The following is a 25,497-nucleotide window of genomic DNA, read 5'->3' on the forward strand; positions in this document are numbered from 1 at the left end:
CAACCATACTTAGTTTTCTCAATTGATTATAATTCCGTGTTCATCATTTGATCTGTGTATCTGAATATCTACTGCTTCTGTTAAAGGAACATACTGATGATTAATGTGCTGTGTGTTTAGAGATATTTCATTTACTCTGAATTTTTTCAAAATTTCATCATCAAATATTTAATTACATCTTACTTTTTATTATATTAGTTCCCCCCCCCCCCAAAAAAAAACAAGGATTGGAATTTGCAACGATTGCAGTTTTTCTTTTGTACTTATCCACATCTATGCAAGTGTTTAAATTTATTTTTATTGAATTTATCTGTTACTGTACACTTTTTTTTTGGGGGGGGGTAAGGTAGATTAATTTATTTCACACGGCATAATATTTTAGAAATTCTAAAATATACTCTTTTATGAGCCATCCTGCAACTGAGGGAAAATTACTTTTTAGTGCTTTTATAATTCCATTATTTACTATTTTTACAAGTTTATTGACTATAACTTTGATTTTGAGATGTTATGCAAGCACCATACAATATATCACTTTTAATCTGAAACTTTATAATATATAATATTTTGGAAGTCACTCATTAATTATGATATTTAACTGTATGAACATTGTCATCACTTATTCCATGCATTTGCTTAATTTTTGTGAAAAGTTCTTCCTTTCATATTTTTTAAGGTAAAGGTGCAATAATATACATATACTGTTGGGTAAGGTGCAGTAATATACGTGAACAACAACAACATTTTTAAAAAAAAATTAGCTTTGAAAGTTATCTCTAAGCAAGATTGCTGTGGCATTACTGAGGACTAAATTCCATTAAAGAAAGCTAATATGATAACACACTAGTATGATTCACAACACTAGAATATTATGTATCTAGTGTTGTGAATGACTTATAATTCAAGTATGAAGAGGAAGAAATGTATGTATGTAGCATATAAAAAAAGTTACTATTTTATTGCAAATATATGCAGTAGTAATAGTCTATCAATAACAAAAAATAAATAAATAAAATTATATTGAGGCAATAAGTAGATAAGCCTATAAACCACTTACTTATCATAAACAACATTACATTTAAGAAAGATTGTTGTGCTCATAAAATCAAACGTGATGATAGATATAGTAATTTAATGAGATTTAAATTAGTAGTAGAATCAGTTAATTACATAAGAATTAAATTATTTCATTTAGATTCATAATATGCATAACTAATTTTAAGGTATTTCTATAGGTTGTTTTCCTTTTTTTGTAATTTTAATTATTCCTGGTTTTATTTATTTATTGCAATAAAAATCTTCTTTAACATAAAAATTTGGTGCTTGAATAATAACATTTAAATATTATTAGAATTTTTAAAGCTAAATCCCATTTAATACTTATATATGTCGTATTTTATTGTTATAGTTATTTTTCGCCCCTTCATGTGAAGTTACATATATGAGTATTTTGACTGCCTCCATCTTCTTTTTATTTTTACAGTATAAATGTCTTTCAGATTACAGACAGACTGGCTAAGAGCTTGGAAATATCAATTCACTCTGTTGAACCTAGTGAGTATATCTTTGCTTGTACCTACTGTAGCACTGTTTTCATTTAATTTAACAAGTTTTCTTTCTGTACAGCAATGTGATTTTAGTTTTAGGGGGAAATAAATTAAAATGAAAATCATTATATTGCTGATCTCAAAAATGGAACATTCCTATACTCTGTACTTTTAAAAATGAAATTATAACACTGTAAAACAATTTTTTGTGGTTAATTATTTTGTGCATGATTGTTTGATTAAAATAACCTAATATGTAATGTTTAATATTGTTTGCGAATGTAAAAGAAAAACAGCACCGAAAAGTAATTTTTTTAATGAATATTATCAATGATATATGCTAAAATCAGAAACTGTGCTCATTATATGGAAATGTTTACCAAATTTTATGCCTTGATATGATAATAAAAAATCATTGTTTCTATGAAAATGGCAAAATAATAAAATAAAATCTAACTGGTTGTACTTCAAGAACAATACTCAAAAAATCTTTAATGTAACTGGCTCTGCTGTATTAATCTTCATGCTTCTCAAATACAGTATCACTTATCATATTGAATACAATAATGGGTACTATTTTCAGTTTAATTTTTTTGCACTTTAAATAGTTTTTTCTTGGTTTGTTTAACCTGTGAGTGTGCACGCTAGGTCCAATGGCCCCGCCCGATTAAAGAAACCTTTCTGAAAATGCCCGTATTTTTCCCAAGTGGTTGTGGTTCAGTGTAGTCTCCTCGAAACCTATCCTCTTTATGTTTCTGAAGTTTTGTTTTGATCAGATTGGGTCTTTCAGATCCAGCGCACCTATTCACATTGCTGTAGAGTAGTTCCTTTGTGGTAGCACAGAAAGCTGCAAACATGTCGCATAATTTATCCTATAAGGAAGATATGTTACGTTTGCAAAAATTATTAGAAGATTATCAACTGTTGAAGACTCCATTGAAGAAACTGCTGATGAAAGTTATAATGAATTTTCTTTATGATACCAATTCAGAAATTGAGATGCATTCTGAAAACGAAAATATGAATGACATTTATTTCTCTGTTGGAAGAGACAAAAAAAAAAAATGGTCAAAAGAAAAGCCTAAAACTGATGTTAGAAATGCTCATAATATTATTACTAAATTGCCTGGAAACATCGGTAAGGCAAAATATGTGCAGACTCCAAATGAATCTTCGGAACTTTTACTAAGTGAACAAGTCGTCAGTTATACAAATATTTATATTGCATCTATTTCTGACAGCTTTCAAAGAGAGAGAAATGCTTGTCACACAACTGTAATTGAAATTCGTGCTTTTATAGGTCTTTTATATTTTTGTGACATAAGTCATCTCATGTAAATGTGCGGGATCTGTGAGCAACAGACAGAACCGGCTTGGAAATTTTCCACAAAACTATGTCCTAAAAACTTTTTTTTTTTTTTTTTTTTTTAAATAAAGATGTTTGAGTTTTGATGGCATAGGAACTCACGTCGTCTAGAGAGAATCAGATAAACTTGCACCTATAAAAGAGGTTTTAGAAGATTTTGTGAATAACTGCCAGAAATATTACTGTCCGTGAGTTTATAACAATTGATGAAAACCTTGAAGCTTTCTGAAGATGATGTTCTTTCAGGCAATATATTCCTAATAAACCTGAATAATAATTCCTGAATGACCTGAATAATAATATAATAAATTGCTAATAAATTCTATATTAATATAATACGTTTTCCTATTCCTTTCAAAATGTATTTCATAAAAATATAAAAATTAAAATTTTTATTTGTATAATTTGCATATTTTTTTAAGCTTGATCATAAAGTTTTGATATAAATGTAACACTTCTACCTGAAGAGTAACAGTTTTTTCTTCAAGACTTCTTTTTTTTACCTCGTGTAACTTGAATAAGCGCGAGCGCTCCCGGGTTAAACATATTTTTCAAAAAATATACTCATTGACAATACAGGTATATTTAATTTATTGTTGTTGTGTATTTTGAATGCAGACTGTTTTTTGAAATATTTTCTAATGGCCTGAAAAGGCTTCATATCATGTGTATTTCCAACATTAAATGCATCAATTGACTGTGTGTGAGTTGTAAGGATCTGATGTCATTGGCTTTATTTAGGGGGAAGTTGAAAGAGCTTCAGTGCACCCAAAAAAACTGAAGTTTCAGTTCATACATTTTCATAGATACACTCAATAAAATTTCTTGAGTTTTTAGCAGCATCCTGCTGAATTTTTCCATAATTGCAAAAACTATAAGAATCAATTAAAAGAGATTTATGTTCATATCTATGAGCAAGCTCTTGGAAGAGTGAATCAAAATCCTCATCTGATGATTCTCAATTCTTAGCTTCTCCTTTCAAAAAAGTTCTTCAATAATATAATTTCTGTGACTCATCTAATTGTTCATTATTAATTATCAAAGTTGTAAATTGAGTAAGTTTGTAAATTAACAAAATTACGATACAAGTCGCTAAATGAGTGAGGGAATTTCCGATAGAAGAATTTATGCTTCTGGTTCAGTTGTTATATAATTAGTTTCCAGAAATATCAGACATGATTTTAAATGAGGTTAAATTTCAGGCTTAACTCAGTAGATTTAAGATGTTCACTAGTGACCTCAATGTCTTGAAGACTGTGTGTGTACGTCATTTTGTAGTATTTTTCCTCCTAGTCTTCAAGGTTGAGTTGAAGGTTTTCAGTCTTTTCTAGCTTCATGTCCAGTTGATTAATGTGTGTATTCTTTGTTTTGTACTGCTGAAATTGTTTTAATATTTCTATGGCTGATTTTATGGGACCTTTACTTCAATTTAGCTTTTCCGTATTTCCATTTTTCATAACACGCAGTGCATGTGCAAATGCTAACCATGTCAGGAAAATATATGTGCCAACAGAGAAGGTACAAGTTGAAAATTTATTCTGAGATAATCTTTATTCAAATGATTCACTAACTGTGATTAAATGAATTATTTTCTTCAGAGTTTTGGAATGGGAGCTTTCTGTTATGAAACAACACTTGTCAAATATTTTCCTTCAAATTGACAGCTGTATGTGCCAATGTGATGCTTCTAGCAGAAAAAGTATGCTTTGGTCATTCTTTCATTGCAAACTCAGTAATTTTTTTTTTTTTTTTTTTTTAATGTAAGCAGTGTATTGCCTCTTCTATTATTTATTTCAGTAAAAAAAGAATGCATTTAAAAAAAATTATCGATGAGATTGACTTTAGAATGACACTGTTATGAAAGATTAGAAAAGTGCATTTAATATAATATAAAAGTGCATATATCTTTCTGTGGCAAGTTACATGGTGTGAATTGTCCTATAATGAAAAAGGATTTTTCAATTTAATGTTTGTATCCTATTATGTTTAACATTTTGTAATGTTATGTTTTTTATTCATTTCTGAGTAAAGCTTAAATTTCCCAATACTTTATTACTGTATTGAATATTATAAAATTTTGCAGAAGAATTGAATAGTGCTCATGTTATTCTTCTGGTTAAGACTATTTATGCACCTTATCGTCCACACATTGAAAAATATGATTCATTAGAAGAGCAACATCTTGTAGCGTCATTAAAAACTTTAAGTATGGTATGTAACTGTCAAATATTTTTATGATACTAATATTAAGAAAAATTTCAAAGTAATTAAAATGACAGAAAATTGCAGCAATAAAGTATTTACAATATAGTTTTCCAACAATATTTATTTTTTTTAGTATGTATTGATTTGTTTCATACTAATGTCTTTGTAGCAAAAAAAAAGAAAATAATGATGAATATTTTTGATTTAAAATAATGTTTATTGATATTTTTGGACAGTCCGAAGATATAATCGACTGTGCTCGTCTTCTTGGGGATTCTGTGAGCAAAGTATTTTGCTTCATTCAAGAAGTAAGTTAGATAAATTTTTTTGAATGTACTGTCAAAATTATCACTTAGTGGTCTAAAAAAGTTCTCTCTCTCTCTTTTATTTTTCCAAAATAAGTTTTTTATTTATTTAATTATTTAAAGAATTTTTTTTTTATATATATTTTTAGGCTGAAAGTAGATGCCAGCAGTTAACTCAGGGGTGTGGATATATAGGTTTGCTTCGAGCTTTAGAGGTAACTTACAAAATCAGTGAAGTATTTGGGAGTTTTGTTATGTTTAGCTTCGAGCATACAATGTGGAAATTTCTTTAGAATAATATAATTTTTGAAAGCTTTGAGTTGAGCATTGAATTAGAATTTTGATATATGTGAAGTGTAGAATGTATGTGAATTAACTAAATTTGAATTTGTGTAAGATTGAATTTATAATCTACTGAATTTAATACATTTTAATCTAAATTATGGATGTGTTTGTCATATTGTGAAAGTTACGCTACTGAAAATATGAATAAACCTAATGCATACATACATACTGGGTACATGCAATGAAGTTTCCTCAAAATGGGCAAAATTAAAGATAAAAAAAATTGTTAGAGTGCTTTGAGTTGCATGTAGACTGTATGATTATTAAGCCATTAAAAATTGGTGTTTATAAAACATTTTGAACCATTTGGTGATTTCACTGTTTATAGCATGGTAAGCTTTTCCCAATAATTATTAATCAGGATTTAGTAGTTTTAAAATGTATGAACTTGAGTAACCAGCTGTAAAGAGATGTTTTGATTGAGAGGACAAAAGATTTTATAGGATAGTTATCCTTCTTTGCCATTTTTCAACAAAGCGGGGAAAAAAGTAAGCAGATCATAAATTTGTTTTCGTAAAGATAAATGTTTTATAGGTACTGTTTTATTGATTTGTGAAGAAGCTCCGTTCATCTTTGGAGCTTATTGTGAGCTTTTATTTTTCATAAAATAAAAAGTCTATTATTCTAAAAGGTAAGCAACACACATTTAGGAATAGTAAGCATATTTAAAATCCTGTCTTTGTTGAATTAAATAGAGTTAAAAGAAAAAAAGTCTGACAAACCAGTCATTCATCTCAGCATTGAAGGCATCTAGAAATCTCAGCATCTAGAAAAAGTGGCGTTGTGTTAATTCCAAAACTGAGAGAAATAACAGATATAGCAAATGGTTCCAGGGGAACTAAACAGCATGAAAAGCCATGGGTGCATGTCATTAACTTCATTTTGGCAGTGATTTCTACAATGCACATTTTGAAACATTCCAATGAAAGGATTTTTGCTGCTTTCATAAATGGCCTTGAATTTTCCCAGCAATCTGATCATTTTTATTTAATTATGAATAGATCATTTGGATTCATCTGCAAGTTTTTATCATGAATTTTCTAAAAATGCAGATATTAATATATATAATATCTGTTTAATTTATTTTACATTACTTCTATTCCTTCCCTAAGAATGAAAATTTTTAAAAAATTTAGAGGTTTTGACCTCAGCTATCAAACAATTTAGTGGTGGAGAAAGTTGTTTATTGTATGCATAACTACATATGGATCAGTCTATATTTATTTTTTAGGGTTTTTTAGTGGAATATTCAGGAAATTTTCGCTGCTTATTAAGACTGTTCAGGAACAAAATGCAGTTTAAAGATGAAAATCAGATTGATGATTGGTCTCTCTTCCAACAATCCCTACAAGCCACTCAGATTATTGGAGAAGTATTGATGCAACTGGAGAATCTTGTGATCTTATACACTGAAAATATTCGGGAAGTTGGTAGGAAACTTGGCTACTACTCTCCTACTGAAGAACATTATGTGAATGCCTTTCATACATATGATGATGTTTTGCTCTGTCCTGGAGCGAAACGGGAGTTTCAACAACTGATAACTAAACTACAAGAAGGTATGCTTATTATACACTAATTAATGCAAAAATAGTTATGATGTGATATGCAGAAGAATATTGTATAGTTTGTCATATAAAATAGAAGCATGAGGAAAATTATACCGATTCATTTAAATTTTTAATAATATAACTAGTATTAAAAGTGGATGCTGTCTATACTTAGACATTTGAAAACTGAAAAAAATATATGTGTGTAAAGTTACTTTAAAACAATTTTCAGAATTGAACTTACTAACTATGGATTCACTCTTTTAAGGTAATTCTACTAAAATTAATCTTAGAAGATAATATAATCAATATTTCTTTAGTAAATAAATTATTATTATTTTATATATATATATATATACAGCGAGAGAGAGAGAGAGAGCTATACTTTAATGGTATTGAAAATAAATTAATATTTCATGTAAAGTAATTATTATTTTTATTATCCACTATTGCACTTCTAATCAGGGCAGAAAAAAATTATGCTTATACACTGGTTTCCAAAAATTAAGGAAAAATCACAAAATTAATGATAATTTGTTCAAAAATAAGCTAATCTGTATAAAATTTGAATATGTTGTTATATAAAAATTTCTCAGTAAAACTGCAATATGCAAATTATTGGCACTATAATCGAAATACATCATCTGCAAGAAGCATAAAATTGCATGTTTCAGAGCAAGCCTGCAAATTTCGCTGTGATTCTGAGATGAGAAATGTAGAATAGCAAATTTGAAACAATGACTCCAGGCATCATTTACCTGAAGACAGAAGTCAGACAGAAGTGGCTAGATGGCTATGAGCCCTCATATACTTCATAGATTTTATCCAGGAGGTTCAGCCAAGGACAGCCAACTGCTATGATGAGCACTGATGACCAATATTTGTTGTTATGCAGAAGAAATTTTGGAGAAGAACTGAATAGTGCTCATGTTATTCTTCTGGTTAAGGCCATTTATGCACCATATCATCCACATATTAAAAAAATTGAAGTATGATTCATACACATTGTTACATACCACACAACAATGTATACAATGTTACATACCACACATTAAAGTATGGTATGTAACTGTCAAACATTTTCTTTCAAATTGACAGCTGTATGTGCCAATGTGATGCTTCTAGCAAAAACAAAGTATGCTTTGGCTATTCTTTCATTGCAACCGCAGTAATATTTCTTTGAATATAAGCAGTGGCAATTTCTATAATACCATAATCTCTGCGCACATGAAGGAATAGAATCTCAACTCAGATCCTGCCTTGCTGCAGCTGTTGGAAGGTCAGTGTCAATGTCAACAGTGAGTAGGCTTCACAAATGAGGTCTGTATGCAAAGCGACCAGTCATTTGTGTCACGTCAAAGAAGGGAACGTTTGAGGTAGGCATGTCAACATGTCCACTGATCAGTGGAGTGTTGTTCTCTTTACGGATGTGTCCAGGATTTGCCTCCAAAGTGATAGTAGGCATTACTTTATTTTGGAGACAACCTGTAACCCATCATCATCCATCAAACATTCATAAAAGAGATGCATACAGAGAAGGTACTGTCTGTGTTAGGGGTAGTAGCTCTTTAGGTAGACACACAGACCTCCATGTCTTACTACGTAGAACCATGAATACTCAGCCATATAGAGATGGCATCCTTGATGCTTACGTGTGCTCTTATACCGATGCAATAGGTAATCATTCCCTGTAACAGGATGACATTATGGATGATTACCTTCAGCAGCAAACAATTCAATGCATGGAGTGGCCAGCTGTATGTTTTGTATTTCTTCTAAGCGAAATCATACTCCTTATTGAAGGTAATTTTTCTATACCAAACTGACACATCTGATTTGTTCATTTTATACATATACTAATTTCTATAATACCATAATTGTCTGGTAATTTCTTTTTATGTTACTTTATAGTTTAGTATGTGTTGTATATTGTGGATCAGTCTCGTTAAATTCTGCATGTAACTTTTTGAGTAATTGTCATTTTTGTGATTTTTCCCTTAATTTAAGATAACCTGTGTAATAGATATTTGTTTTATTTTCAGGAAAAATCAGTGAAAAAAAAATCAAGTGGAATGCAATTTATTGTACATTGCTGAAAGCTTCTAAATTACTAGAAGATTTCATAATAAATAAGCTTGCTTATTACTTGCTAAATAAGCTTATGTGCTTGAATACTAAATAAGCTTAAGATACTTTTTATGCATGCATAATTTTGTGCAACTAAAAATTCCATTTGTCACAGAATTAAGACAGTAACAGAAGGGGGGAAAGTATGTTAGTCTGTAATTATGGTTTTACATGCTGTGTCTGTATTTAAAATTAGATTATTTATAAACTTATTTCGATTCATGTTTTAAAAGCATTTTGCCTTATTTAAAAACTTTCTATAAAGTATAGGTTTAGTCTAAATCAGTAATTTTGGAATTCTACCAATGCAATCTATTTTGCTTAGCTTTATTGATCCTTTTGATTTGATTAGCCACTGTATGATTTTTTGCTATATTCCTAAGTTTATCAGAGTAATTTTGCATAATTGCAGTAGATGGTATATTTAGTTTTTTGATTTGATTCAATCACTATGTAATTATTTTTAGTAGATTTTTCTAAATTTAAAATTAACCAGCCTGTTGCAATCAGGTGCTGTGTCATTATTGAATTGAGCAAAAGGGGAACAAAAATCAGAATACCTGAATGAGTTTTTTCTGACAAGCATGAGGAACCCTTTACCCTGAAAGCTTTTTTTTTTTTTTTTTTTTTTTTTTTTATAAATATATATATATAAACCATAGAATCAGTCAAGAAAATTTCTAATTCTTCTTTTTACCTGTAAATAAAGAAAAATCACCAGCACAAGCTGTTTCTCCAGTGTTCTAAAACAGAAGGTTCTGTGGCTAGGAGATCTCCTGCATTCAGATGGTTGTTGGTTTAGTCTTGATTACAAGTAAATAATATTATTACAAGTAAATATTTAAACTGCAGAATAATGTGGGGTCTATTATTTAATTCTAGGCTCATATTTTTGGAATTATTTGTATCAATATTAATTGTTCTAACAAATGTCAGATCTTGTGAAGATAGTAAAATAAGTAATTACTTACTAAGTAATCTTAATTACTAATTCAGAAGTCAAACAACAAAAATCAGCGTTATATTTACAAAATTTTCACAGGACTAGTTTCGATGATTTTACCAAACCACCATCCTCAGCTGCAAAACCGCAAATGAACAAGATAAGAAATAATGATTAGATAAGATAAGAAAGCCTGGACAAGAATAAGCAAGTGGCGCCATCTGTTGGTGAAACCAGAACTAAAGCATAATTTCTTTAAAGGCCGAAGGCAAATTTGGATTGGAATTAGAATCGTTAACTAGAACAGAAAGATTTTTATGAATGTGAAATGCCTCTAGAAAATCCAGAATCAATGGAAGATGTTTTTTGAATAATTTTGACAGCAGAAAAATTGAAAGTGTGATTTTCGGACCAACAATGTTGAGCAACAGAAGACTTCTGTGTTTCCTTTTTTCTAACATATGCCTCATGTTCCTTGACGCGAAATTTTAAGGCTCTCTTAGTTTGGCCAATGTAAATTAAACCACACTGGCAAGGAATCCTATAAATACCCCAGGAATTCATATCCGGAATGGCGTCCTCGAGTATGGAACTCTGAATTTTATTGATGGGAGAATAAACAACCCGAAAGTTAAATTTCTGCAAAATATGTGCAACTTTATAGCTAATTGATGGAAAGAAGGGAATGACAACAGAATTTCTATAATCTCCTAAAACAAGAGTGTGCCTTTTAGTGTGTTGAGATGAGAATTTTTTAATTGCTTGATTAATAATGTTGGGTGAAAAGCCCCTGTCGATAGCTATTGCTTTTAAATAATTTAGTTCTTCATCAAGGGCTAGTTTGGAGGAGCAAACTTGAAGAGCACGGAAAACATAGGAATAAAATGAAGCTAACTTTTGTTTAGTCGTATGACATGATTTAAAGTGTGGTGGAAGGCAAACTGATGAAGGTTACGGTAAACCGTAGTACTGAAGTTGGATGTGTTACGTGTGACCAGAATGTCGAGAAACGGAAGAGAACTGCAAGTCTCAAGTTCAAAAGTGAACTGAATAGCAGGATCAATAGAATTCATTGTTGAAAGAACTTTATTTAAATCATCTTTATTACCTTCAAACAGGGTAAAAGTATCGTCTACGTAGTGGAACCACGCCGGGAAGTTTAAAGTTTCAAACAATTTTGATTCGTAATAATGCATGTAGATATCAGCCAGGATGGGACTGCGAGGGCTTCCCATGGCTAATCCCTCAGTTTGCTTGTAATATTTATTTTGGAAAACAAAATGTGTTTATTTCAAACAGAGTTGAGTGAGAGAAATTAGCTCATCAATTTCGATGCAAGAGAAATGAAATTCGCGAAGTCTGGTTTCTTGACATCTTAATGCACCCTCCACTGGGACATTGGTGAATAATGATTTTACATCAAAAGAAACCATGGGTAAATTACTGGGAGAAATGTTTTTAACCTTTTTTACAAACTCTATTGAATTTTTTATGGTGTAAATGTTATTGTCTAATAGAGTTGAAAATCTAGAAACTAAATATTTAGCTAATGGATATGAGGCAGTACCTAAATTTGATACAATAGGGCGGAAAGGAATACCACTTTTATGAATTTTGGGAAGAGCATATAATCTGGCACAATTCGCAACAGATGGGATAAGCGAATGTTTTAAGTTGCTTGAAATGATTTGCGAAGATTTGATCGCAGTTTTTATTTTTGACATTTTGAAGGATCTTTAGGGATCGGATTATATGGTTCTTCATTTAAGAGTTTAGTGACACCATCGATGTAAATGTTCTTATCCATGACGACTATCTGGCCACCTTTGTCGGCCTTTGAAATGATAATATCTGGGTTAGAATGAATTTCGCACATTGTAGCTCTTTCTCTCGCAATTAGATTTGGTTTCAAAGGTTTATTATTGAATTTCACATTATGAGCAATAAGATGCCTAATCATTTCTTTCTGTGAATCTGAAACTTTACTGAACTTGAAAGCTTTTTCGATAGGAGCCAAAATCTTTGGAATCGAAGGTTTACAGGTTTGTGAGAAGTTAAAATTATATTTTAGAATTCTCTCTTGTTCTTCTGAAAAACTAACATTAGAAATATTAACTATTGGCTTGATGTTTACAATGGGAAGATTTTTTGAACTACTTGAACTGGAAAACTGTAAAAGAAGTTTTTCGAATTTAACTGCAAGGGTGTTTTTATGACGGTTAACTGCATTCTCCGTTCTAGACCAAGACTTTTGTTCAAGGGCAGTGAATTTTGGATATGATTTAGCGAGTTCCAGATGAAGCTTATAGAGTTCATGTTCAATTTTCGACAATTGTTGACGTGTATCCCTTATGACGGACCGAAGTAAGGCAAGCTTGCAATTTAACAGAATTCTTGAAACGCAACTTGAAGGTTTTTGATTAGATTTGATTTGAATAAAATTGGGCATCAATTTTTTACATTTACATTTAAGTAAAAAGTCAAGATGATTCAGGAATTTTGGCCGTTTCAGGCGTAATTTAGTGAAACGATTAACGGATGAAGGCATGCTAAACAATACAAAAAATCAAACTAAATTAACTAAGCAATAATAAAGCACACACAAAACAGCAGAAATATCCCTCACTGAAATGAATAGAGAACAAAACATTCGTAAGCAAAATGCATGAAATCAGACAAGCAAAGCACAATATCCAAATATACAAAACATAAACAAAACTTGAAAATTGCAAAAAAGTATTTACCGAAACTCATGCAATCACAAAATGGCAGCCACACCACGTGCAAAAAAGAAAGCAAAAAATAAGCCTGTTTGGGGCTTCTATAATTAAGACACAATAACACTCCGAATAAATACTAATTCAGAAGTCAAACAACAAAAATCAGCGTTACATTTACAAAATTTTCACAGGACTAGTTTAGATGGTTTTACCGAACCACCATCCTCAGCTGCAAAACCACAAATGAACAAGATAAGAAATAATGATTAGATAAGATAAGAAAGCCTGGACAAGAATAAGCAAGTGGCGCCATCTGTCGGTAAAACCGGTGACTGTCGGTATGACTTCTGTGACCACACTGGCAAGGAATCCTGTAAATAACCCAGGAATTCATATCCAGAATGGGGTCTTTGAGTATAGAACTCGGAATTTTATTGATGGGAGAATAAACAACCCGAAAGTTAAATTTCTGCAAAATATGTGCAACTTTATAGCTAATTGATGGAAAGAAGGGAATGACAACAGAATTTTTATAATCTCCTAAAACAAGAGTGTGCCTTTTAGTGTGTTGAGATGAGAATTTTTTAACTGCTTGATTAATAATGTTGGGTGAAACCAACAGATTTCGCCACTTGCTTATTCTATCACCAACAGATGGCGCCACTTGCTTATTCTTGTCCAGGCTTACTTATTTTATCTAATCATTAGTTCTTATCTTGTTCATTTGTGGTTTTGCAGCTGAGGATGGTGGTTCAGTAAAACCATCGAAACTAGTCCTGTAAAAATTTTGTAAATATAACGCGGATTTTTGTTGTTTGACTTCTGAATTAGTATTTATTCGCCGTGTTATTGTGTCTTAATTATTTTGCATATTGCATGCTTTTATGACTGTTGAAAAAAAGTGATGAAAATTGAGAATAATTTGAACTGACATAGCTTTTAGATTATTATCATTTACTCTTCGTATCTGCAATTGCTTAATATAATTTTGCTATTAATATAAAAATACATATTGAAGTAACTGGTATGACATATTGATGTATATCATCTATTACACTGTACTACATGAGTCAAAGTATGTTATGCTTGCGTGTGCTCACATTATGTTGAAATTTCATTATAAATTGAAAAAAAAAAAAAAAAAATTCTTCACATTACAATACACAAATTGGTGTTAACAGATTATTAAGGTAAAGTTATGAGTGCCTTACCAAATGAAGTATTATATTGTTATAAATTAGGATCGAAATAATCTATAAATATTATAGATTTGTCATAAATATTGTACTGTTTGCACTGCCATAAGTTTAAATATTATGCTTTCTTTCTTAGAACAAAATGTTCATCTGTTGCCAAATTCTACAGCAGCATTTAAAAAACTCTGTTCTGATGCTGGATATTTGGTTTCTGATTTAGTATTAAAGCAAGCACAAGTACATTTGCAAAAAGTGCCTCAAATGAAAGTATGTTTTATTTTGTGAAACAGATTCAATGTTAAGAAAGTAATTTAAAAAAATGTGTTTGTATTGAGTTTGAAAGAGAAGAATTGCTCTAAACATTGAAAATGAAACAAATAGAATGATTTTGTTGACTAAATATATAAGTTGCAGTTATCTTCTTTAGTTTCAGCTAATATATAAATTTCTACTATTTTTAAGTCCTGTAAATTAAAAAATGAATTCTAGTTAGTGTAGATGTTAAATATGCATATGATTATTTAAAAAGAAAACAAAGTAGATGCATATTACTTTAAATCTCAAATTATATTTCAAATATTTTGCTCATTATTACTAAGATTTCTTTGCTATTGTTTAAAAACATTGGTTTCTTAATGATTAGAATGAAATAGAATTAGCATATTTTTATCATTTCCCAATTCTTTCACCTTTTGTATTATTAAAAATTAAAAATTGTTTTGACAATAATATCTAAATTTTCAGATTTATGTAATAATTTATATTTGCATCTATTTCAATGAACATGGGGGAAAATCAAATTTAATAACTCCTTTCAATCTGAAATTTAATCTAAAATTTTGTCCTAAATAACAAACATCTAGTACTTCGTAAATTTTGTATGTTTGCTTTGCAATAAGAAATACTTATTATCCAATGAGAAAAGTTTAAATTTAGAATTTATTTACATATATTTAGCTTTCTATATAATGCAAATAATGTGTAATATTTCATGGAAACATATCTGTCTGAAATCTATTTCAGTTGTGGGCTGAAGATATATCTGGTTCTGTAATAGCTGATTTACCTCAGTTTAGTTTATCTCCTCAAGAATATATAACTGAGGTAAGTGACCATAAGAATATATCATTACAGAATGTGAATATTTCTATAAAAAAGTTTGTTTTAATAGTACACTGTTTTATGTTAGATTATCAGCTAAATTTACTTATTTCAATGCATGTGAAGTAGCTAAAGAAGCAGTTTGTTTTTGTTTATGTTGATTATGGCAGCTGTATTCTTTCTGTATAAATATGTTCATCATTTCTGAAATTTAATTTACAATTTCTGTTATCAGGTGTATGAAAATGAAGTACCATGCAGAAAGAAACATGTAGTTTCAATGTCTAGCTTTCTTTGCTTTTCCTTAAGATTCATAGCTGTTTGAGACATTTGTTCTACATATAAAGAATGTATGGAATATTAAATTATATGCAATTTTGCTGCATTTCATTTAACATATTGAATTTACAGTTAACGAATTTTGAATTAAATGTACTTCATCGATACCACATAAAGCACAATAGAATAAATGCACTCTTTAAAGTTTACTATGTTTATATACCATAGCAACTCTTTGGTGCTAGGTTCACTTAACAGCATTACATCTCATTCATTTTATAACTCAGAGTGCACAAAAATTATATCATCTGAAGAATTACTACATGTTCTATTCAAATACTATAATAAATCTAAAATGGTGTATAAAGGAAATTAAACACATAAAAAAAAAACAGTTTTTCACAGACGATTCAGCGCCACTTACTTAATGCACATGCATTACTAATTAATTCAGTTCTCACTTCGCTGCAAGGCAAAAATACATGAAAATTCAAAATACTTTCATTAAAAATTGAAAGATATAGAAAAACATAAAACATCAAGTACAGTTAAAAATATTAAAAAAACAATATTTACAATTACAATTACAGTTTCTATGCAAAAACAAGCTAGTAACTTAAATGCTAATTCCAGACTGAATTAAGCATAATTTAATTTGCAATAATAAAAGAAGACATTACCTTGTTGTTGCGAAGCTTAGTTTCTCTAGATTGGCAACAAATCCACTATTATGCTAAGTTTCAAATGTAAACAAATATGGCTGCTATCCTAAAGAAAAGTTATGCTTAGCTGTACTCAACATGTTGAGCACGGCATTGAATATGCTGTCCTTTCCATTTAGCCGGCAGCCGTAAAGCTAAGCCATATTTTTTCTTAGAATGTTTCAATACATTTCATTAAAACTAAATTTGATCACATTTCATTGAGACTATATTTATTTTTTAACTTAAATACGGTTGGTCCTGTGGACCGACGCCAACCAAACGAAAATGTCAGTGCCGGTCCCCAGGGGCCGACGCCGTCCACATGGAAAGTTCACTGCCAGTCCCCAGGGACTGGCGCTGTGCTCAACATGTTAAAAAACTTTTTAATTGTTGATAATTACACAATTATTGCATGCAGGTTAACTAAAGGCATAAAAATCTTAGCCAGAACAACATAATTCAATCATTTTTAAAACAAAAAATACACAATTTACAAACATATAAGAATAAAGAAACTGTGAGCAGCGTAACAAAGTGTGTGTATATATATATATATATATTTATTTATATACTTTTGGTGTGGCCAATTGCAACCAAAATGGGAGATGCACATCTACACATTATAGAAGTCCTATATACAAAATTTCAATGTTCTGAGGCTACTAATTTTTTAGTTATGTAAGATACATACGTACATACGCCATGAAAAAAATCTTTTCAGAATTTATTTTAAATCAGTTTTATAATTTTTTGGAGGGAAAAGAGTCCTTTATTCTGTCTTTACGTGCAGATGTCTTGCAAAAACATAGTTAAATTGCATTCAATAGCTGTCAAAATGGATATTTTTGTTGAAATATGATACCTGAAATTTTTCGTGTTTACATTTTTGCTTCCTTAAAGCGAAAATGCCTGTTTCTAGTGTCTAATTTTTACACCAAAATCTGAGTATTTTTCAGAGTCATACTTTAAAGTAAATTAAATGCAAAATTATATAGGAGTAGAATATAAATTTTTTATATAAATTTAATTTTTAATAGGAATTTTCCAGACTGTAAGAATTGTGATTATTGTAATCGTTAGAAACAAACAGATGATCTTTCAAATGTCCATATTTCATGCTTTAAATGTTTTTTCTGACTGAAAGTAGCTATTTAGAATGGAATAAATATTAAAATTATTTTCATTAGAAGTTTACTGTTAATTAACTTGGAGCTTGATATAAATTCTAGTACTTATGTAATTAATTTCAAATTCTAAGAGTAATTAACATGCACAGTAGGCATATAAGAAAACTTTTGTTACTTTCTGATTAACTCCATCCCCAGGTTGCACACTCATTGGTGACTTTGGAGAGCATTTGCAAACTCATCAGGGACTAATATTTCACCAACCTAATACACAAGAGGAAACAGCCATTTTCAAAATAGTGGTTCACTGAGAATTCCAAACAAGAGCAGTCAGTTAATAAAATTTAAAAAGCAGTAATAAAATATATAACTTTTTCAAAAAATAATTTGTTTTTATACTGCTATTTCTTCCTATGTACACAGCAGTCTGTTTCCATTAAAAAAAAATTTGGGAATTGCACAAATGTGGCATCCATACAGTTTTGGTACTGCACATCAGCTGTAACAAACATGTGCTTTGCAGATACCTGGGTTGCCACATAAATACTTTTTGTAAACAATGTGGGTTTCCATGTAATTATTTTAGTGATATACTGCATTGCCTTATGAATACTCTTTTGTAACTTTTCAGTGGAAGTGCGAATGATCAGAAAGAACCAGAATGATTTATGAGCAGTTATTTCAGATTTAACTGTCATAAACATTTTTTTCCCCTTTAGTTGAACACTAAGTTACATAAACTGCTGAAATTTTAAAATTATGTTTTGCATTTTATAGGTTGGTCAGTACCTGATGACTATACCTCAGCATATTGAGCCTTTTATTTTACGAGATAATCCTGCACTTCACACTGCTTTAAAGAACTGCAACATGCCTCATAGTGTAGAACAAGGTAAGTAGATTGAAACTGTATATTTTTAGAGTAATTTATATATGAATGACGTACAATTCAAAATTTTGATGCTCATGCCTTAAGCTTGCAAATTAAGAAAAAGTTTTTATTGAATTATTTTTCCATTATATAATAATATGCAAGCATTTTTAATCCCTAGAATTTTTTATAGCAGCCTCATCCCCATGGATAATACATTCCTAAATTTGCTGTAGATAAGGGGACACAGCTGCATATGAATATTCTTCATACCAATGACAGATCCTCATATTTACGTGAGGAAGCATGCAGTTCTCCACTTTTTGGACTTCAATTTTTATGTCACTTTACTTTTATGAAAGACCTTTAGGATTTAGAAAAATATCTAAACCGTGCATTTATTTTTATGAGGAAAACAAAAATATGACTTTAATTGCTTAACATTTAGTACTGCTGGTGGGACAACTAATCTGCCAAAGTGAGACTTTGAAAAGGAATACAGGTTGAAGATCAGTTTTGAAAGATATTTTTATTATTTATGAAGAGTTTTAAAATAGATTATATTTTAATCTAAGTTATTGTTTCCTAATAGTAGTTGTCTGCAAGTTGGCTCTGTAGAAATCTGGAAGGAAGGGATGTTGCTGGTGCAAGTGAAAATATGGGGTCATTCATGAACAAATAGACAATAAGAATATGCTTGAAGAATTTCATCACCTAAACATATTTTAAATAAATATTTAAGTGTTCATTTCATTATTTAAATATTCATATGATCAAACAAAATGATTCATATGATTGATTTCAAAATTAAAGTAATTCTACTTGGCAAGAATTATATCAATCAACTTTCATATATATGATTCATGTTCTTTCAGTACAGTCAAAAGTCGTTAATTCAGACAACCATAATCCGGAATGATCTATAATCCGGACCTCAAAGCTAAGAACTTTCTGTGCAAGCACCGAGTTGACACATGCGCATAGGCGTTTACGCGTGCGCGTAAGACCTTTATGACTGCGCATATGTGTGAGCACAAGTGCAGAATACGTTTTCGCGTGCGCGTTTTATGTATAACGGACGGTATAAGCTAAAATTATTTATTTCAGTTAATGTTGATGATTGCGTTGTTTCTTAATCTTCGAATTATTTCCGGTTTATTATTTTTTGCAGACTGTAAGAGCAATTTTATAAAAGTAAACTTGAACTTTCGATTAGGTCAAATAGAATTTCCGGATACTGGAGCTCCCAAAGGATCTACAAAACGAAAGTATGTTCCGATGTCCATCAAACAAAAAGTGGAATTGCTGCAAAAAATGGATAAAGACATGAAGAAGGTGACAGAAAGGTTAGTGAAAACTAAAAAATTTCGATTGACAAGTTAGTCGGTATTCTCAGCACAGCAATTATGGGACTTGAACAGCGGAACTTTGTAACTGAACAAGAAATTATATCTGTTTATAGAATTAAAGAGAAAGTATTATCTCATAAAACGAAGCAACTTAAACAACTTACATTGAAAGAAATGTTTAATAAAGTAAACAAATAAATATTAAGCTTTTTTTTCTAAATTTTGATACCCTTTAGATCATAATTGTTCTTTATTTCATAAATTACGGTTTCATATTTTTAATTTTAGAATTTCTGCATGCCATCTTACGAGATTTAAACTGATGATCTATAATCTGGAAAAATCGATAATCCAGAATCGCCGAAGTCTCGATGAGTCTGGATTAACAACTTTTGACTGTATAAGGTTCATTCCCTTCCCCTCACCAAAGGGCCCACCAGCGGCCGAGTGGTAAAGTTGCTGAACACTGGTAGTTTGGTCCGAGGTTCGAATCCCACGAACCGGCTGGCTGCATGGGCATTTTCGTGGTTTTCCCCATGTGTAACGTGTATACGAGACAGTTTCCCTTAGAAAGTCCTCCATGAAGGCATCCCTCCACTTAGGCAGATAGCCCTAGTGTGCTTTGCCATAATTAAATACAACACCACCTCCCCTCACCAAAAAAGTGTAAAAATAAGTTTAAGTACAACTTATCAATCTAAAATTTTAAAATTAAGGTGATTAGTTTTATCAATAGCTAGAGGCACACCATAAAGATTTTAACAACCAATTTTCTAAATATCCTTAACATAAAGTTTCCCATTATGTTTTAAATCAGTTTACAAATATTAAGAATCAGAATTGCAGCTGCATCAAAAACTATAGTAGAAGGTTAACTTATTACTTATTTGTATTAAAAAATTTGCTTAAATTGTCCCTAACTGATTATTCAGGCATTGTTAATTACGAAATAAATGTCTAGATTTGTCAACTTTTTTTTTTTAAATTGTGGTATTAAATTTTGCTTTTGTTATTTTTATTTTGCTAACAAACGATAAAGCATTTTATTCTGAGAGATAAATTCAAGTATTCAAATTTTCACTTCATTTGTGAACTTTTCACTTAGTAATTATCAACAGCAGGTTAAAACTCTTACAAATTTGTGGCAGCAAGTTGTAAAATACCCAAATTTTGATGAATGAACACCATAAAATAGATGAATTGAGTATGATATGTTTTGATAGCTTGAACATAAATATTAATATAGTTTTATATTTCTCCATAGCTTCTAATAAAAAAATTTTCTTTACATTGTATCATTCTTTTCTGTTACTTGAAAAAAAAAAGTTAATCCAAAGCAGATTTGTCTTGTTCCTGCTTTTATGAATATTACAGAGTAAAAAATTCAGTTGATAAATAGGGTGAATGTGAAGGAATTTGTCTATAATAGAGAAATAACCTGTGCAGCCACTCAAAAAATGTGACATACATGGACTAGCACATTACCATAAAATAAAAGGATTTACATTGTCTTTTTAATTGTTTGAAGCAGATTTCAATTAGTATGCTCATTATTATAAGATGAATATCTTAAGCAACAAATTTTCTTCATGTAATGAAATTATTACTTAGATCATACCAGTTAAATTGAAAATTTTTGAGTAAAATTGTATAATTGATTATGTATCATATTTTCCACATACTATTTTGAACTCTGTTTTGAAAGATGCTGCTTTGCATCATCCTATTTCCATCAGAAATCTATATTACTTTAGCTTGAATTATCAAGGACTTGGCAAAAACTGGAATTTCTTTTAAGTGATTAGCCCACCAGTGGTTGAGTGCAGAGCTTAATTTCTAAGATTAGAAGTGCCGGAGCCCTATGGAAGACCGTCAGCAAAGAGGTACAGGAGTAAATAAATAAATAAAATGACTATTAAACTCATTAATAATTTTAAAATTAAATAGTTAGTCATTATCAAATTAATTAATAGCTATTTAATTAATGTTTATAAATTGTTGTTTAATCAATAATTATTATAATTAATTAATTGTAACTTAATTGATAATTATTAGATAATTAATTATTTTATTGAAATAATTAAAGATTGAAGTAATTAAATAATTAAAATTAAATAAAATGTAAAGAGATAAATTGAAATTTAATAAGCGATTTTTAATATAATTTTATTGTTAAAATAAAATTTTTAAGGTAAAATTTCTACTGAAATTCTTATTCTGTTACATAAAAGAAATGCCGCAGCCTTCTTATTCAGGGCTCCGATGCATTCCAGCTAGAATTATGATTTATTACAAAAACTAAGAAGTACCGAAGCTGACATCCGGTGGGCTCCGGCCTAATTTAAGCTGTGATCGTAGGGGGGGAGTTCTTTTATCATCGCAAAAACTAAATATACTTCAAGTATAGCTGATGAAAATTCCAGGGCGAAACAGAATGAGGGTATGAGTGGGTGGAAACAAAAAATGAGGGGAATTTTGATGAGAGAGAACGTTATCTTTGATCGCGGCTCTCTGCTGATATAATTATAGCCATCAAGCAGGTGTGTGTCAGGGGTAATCCTGATTCTGACTGAATCCTGAATCTGAGTCCTAAGGATGTATGTAAAGTTGCTGGTTATGCTTCCCCCCCCCCCAATTAGTGGATACTGCGGGAGGAAGACGATGTGTAGAACGTGCTTGAGCAGTTTATCTCAGTGTTTCACTCTTCTTGTACTCGCTGTCACTTAACGCACATTTAAGAACACAAATTTTTCTTCCTGCAAGGATAACTAACTGTAAGCATCGATAACAATACATTAGTTACGATGGCATGGGGAGAAATTTATGCGTTTCTAAACAAACTCCGCCAAATTTATTGCCCTTCTTAAAGGGAAAGGTTTCCGCATGTGAGTGAGGGGACTTTACTTATGGCCATCTCATGTTCTCATGAGTTCGTATTTCTAGGGAAATATAGCATTGCAAATTCTGCTTATTATTAAACTAAAGCATTAGGAATTCTATTTTTTTCCCTTTAAATTGTGGTTCAGTTTTATAAAAAGAAGTACGGAGCTCATCTTATTTAGGGCTCCAGTGCGCTCTGGCTAAAATTATAATTTATCTTAAAAATTGAGAAGTACCGGAGCAGGGCTCCATCGCAATTTAAGCACTGGTTGAGTGGTAAAATTTCTGAACACAGGTAGTTCCAGTCTGGGTTCAATTCCAGGCGAATGGGCTAGCTGCATGGGAGTTTTTGTGTTTTTTCTCATGTGTAACGTGTATATGAGCCAATTTCCCTTAGGAATCCTCCACAAAAGTATCCCTCTCCTTTGGTATATAGCCCTGGTTTGCTGTGCCATATCAACTAACCAAACTTTTTAAGCAATTATTATTTTTAATAGTAGTAGCTTTGGTATCCATCTCAACGTCTTTGAAATTTTTGTAAAGTAAAAAATTTTTTATTTTGTAGAATGTGTTTTTCATTAGCAAATAGAATTTTTCTAGATATTTCTGGTATACTTGTAAGTGACTTCATTGGCATTTAAATAATGATGCTAATTTCTTAAATTTTATCTGTTAATTTTTGGCTAATTGTTTTTTCTTTGGCCAAACATTCAATTGGATAAAATATAGGATGAAAGAATTCATCACATTTGGCTAATGCTTGTTTTTCTGTTAGGGCAAACATTCAGCTGGATGATATATATGTTAGAAATGTTTTTATATTATCATTAATTTTTTTGATATATTACTATTTACTCACATTTCACAATATAGCATCATCCAGTAGGCTATGACATGATCATATGTAATACAGTACAAAGTCTGTGATCCAGAATCATCAACAACTTTGATTTTGGATTTGGAAAATTTCTGGATTTTAGACCATTATTTTAAATCTGGTAAAGATGACATGTAGAAATTCTAAAATTAAAAATGGGAAACTATTTTTAATGAAACATGATAAGAGTATCAAAATTTTAAAAAACAAACAAAAAAACTCAGCATTTGTTTGTTTTATTAAACTTTTCTTTCAGTGTAAGTTGTTGCATTTTTTTTTTCCCCCCAATACTTTTTCTATAATTTTACGGACAGGGATAATTTCTTGTTCAGTAATATTATTCAAGTCCTGTAATTATCATGTCCTATCCATCGAAATCTTTTCATTCTCATAAACCTTTTCATCACTTTCTTCAATATTGGTAGCAATATTTTCTGAGTTTAAAACCATACTATATAGTTTGCCTTCCGTTATTTGATTGCTGATTAAGACATTGCTGAGTATCAATTAAATTTTTTGTCACTTCACAAATTCCATTAATTAGAAAATTTTGCCTTCTATAGCATTCAGAATTTATGCCAAAATAAAGCAGTCCCCCCCCCCAATTTTGAATTGCATTGTCTTAAGCCCAAATTTCACCAATGTTGTTTTCTCCCATGAAGCCACTCTTGAAGACAATTACCAAATATGCTTTCACTTAGCAGATCCTTCAACAGGTCCAGAATTTGAAACACTTTTTGAGAAAAACAAAAATTGAAACTTTAATTTTGATAAGCTAGCTGTAATAATAAAAACTTGTGAAAAATAATAAGCTGAATCAAATTAGAAAGTTTGGGGAAAATGCAATTTGCAAGTTCTCCAGAATCTAATTTTTTCTCTCTTCCTTGCTGCTCTTCCAGCAAAAGAAAATGAGTATGAGCAACATTTCATTCCAAATAAATATATCTTGGCCCTTCTCTTATCGCGTAGGTCATATTTAAAAAAAAAAAAGTTAACCACTCCTCTGTAACCACCTGGGAAAAGTATGGTCATGTCTAATTTCAAACAATTTATTGTCATTGGCCATGGTGCGATTCTTTAGAAGAAGTTTTTTTAAACTGATGAATAGAAACCTGTTATTATGAGGGGGCGGCGCTCTTATGCTTTTATTTCTAGATTTTGTAAAAAGGGGGAAAGTAAAGAAATATCTGAAATCTTAGCTGGGTTCCTATTTCAAATAATTCCAATGCTTTTGAGTTTTTCATTTATATTAGGTACCCAAAAGTCGTATTAAATTAGTTACAATGATTATTTATTGTAACTTAATATTAAATACAGTCAAAAGTCGTTAATCCGGACTCGTAGGGACTTCAGCGATTCCGGATTCTCGATTTTTCCGGATTATAGATCATCAGTTTAAATCTGGTAAAATGACATGCAGAAATTATAAAATTAAAAATATGAAACCGTAATTTACGAAATAAAGAACAATTATGATCTAAAGGGTATCAAAATTTACAAAAAAAAGCTTAATATTTATTTGTTTACTTTATTAAACATTTCTTTCAATGTAAGTTGTTTAAGTTGCTTCGTTTTTTATGTGATAATACATTCTCTTTAATTCTATAAACAGACATAATTTCTTGTTCAGTTACAAAGTTCCGCTGTTCAAGTCCTATAATTGCTGTGTCGAGAATACCGACTAATTAATTTTATTATTTTTCAATCGAAATTTTTTCGTTTTCAATAACCTCTGTCACTTTCTTCGCTATCGGAAGCAAATTATAATGACGAGGCATTTGATTTAAATCATATCAAAGACGGAGTACATCGAGATGAAATACTACATTGAGTAAGCAATTATAAGCCAAATAAAATAAAAACATCTGCCCTTAAGATAAGGATAGTGCTGACAGATCAACTTCCAATTCAAAGCACGCCGCCGCGGCGTTAAAGATAAACAAAGTTTAGATAAACAAACGTTAAAGTTTAGATAAACAAGCGTTAAAGTTTAGATAAACAAAGG

General features: G+C 30.4%; 1 protein-coding gene across 6 annotated transcripts in view; it reads left to right on the forward strand.

Moving 5' to 3' along the window:
• Cog7 (conserved oligomeric Golgi complex subunit 7) overlaps window positions 1–25,497 on the forward strand; it is an 82,270-nt gene that overhangs the window by 52,630 nt on the left and 4,143 nt on the right. For 5 of the 6 annotated variants that reach the window (XM_035355376.2, XM_085814478.1, XM_035355378.2 and 2 more), the window contains 8 exons: window positions 1,500–1,554; window positions 4,997–5,124; window positions 5,355–5,426; window positions 5,573–5,638; window positions 7,000–7,327; window positions 14,441–14,571; window positions 15,328–15,408; window positions 18,293–18,407. In XM_035355376.2, the coding sequence (XP_035211267.2) occupies window positions 1,500–1,554; window positions 4,997–5,124; window positions 5,355–5,426; window positions 5,573–5,638; window positions 7,000–7,327; window positions 14,441–14,571; window positions 15,328–15,408; window positions 18,293–18,407 (976 nt within the window). Of the gene's footprint in view, window positions 1–1,499; window positions 1,555–4,996; window positions 5,125–5,354; window positions 5,427–5,572; window positions 5,639–6,999; window positions 7,328–14,440; window positions 14,572–15,327; window positions 15,409–18,292; window positions 18,408–19,602; window positions 19,733–25,497 lie in introns of all 6 variants that reach the window. The other variant, XR_015040570.1, reaches the window with a different exon arrangement.

The sequence above is a fragment of the Stegodyphus dumicola genome, chromosome 4 (assembly GCF_044657685.1).
Source record: "Stegodyphus dumicola isolate Sdum_Otavi_A_Nest chromosome 4, ASM4465768v1".
NCBI lineage: Eukaryota > Metazoa > Arthropoda > Arachnida > Araneae > Eresidae > Stegodyphus > Stegodyphus dumicola.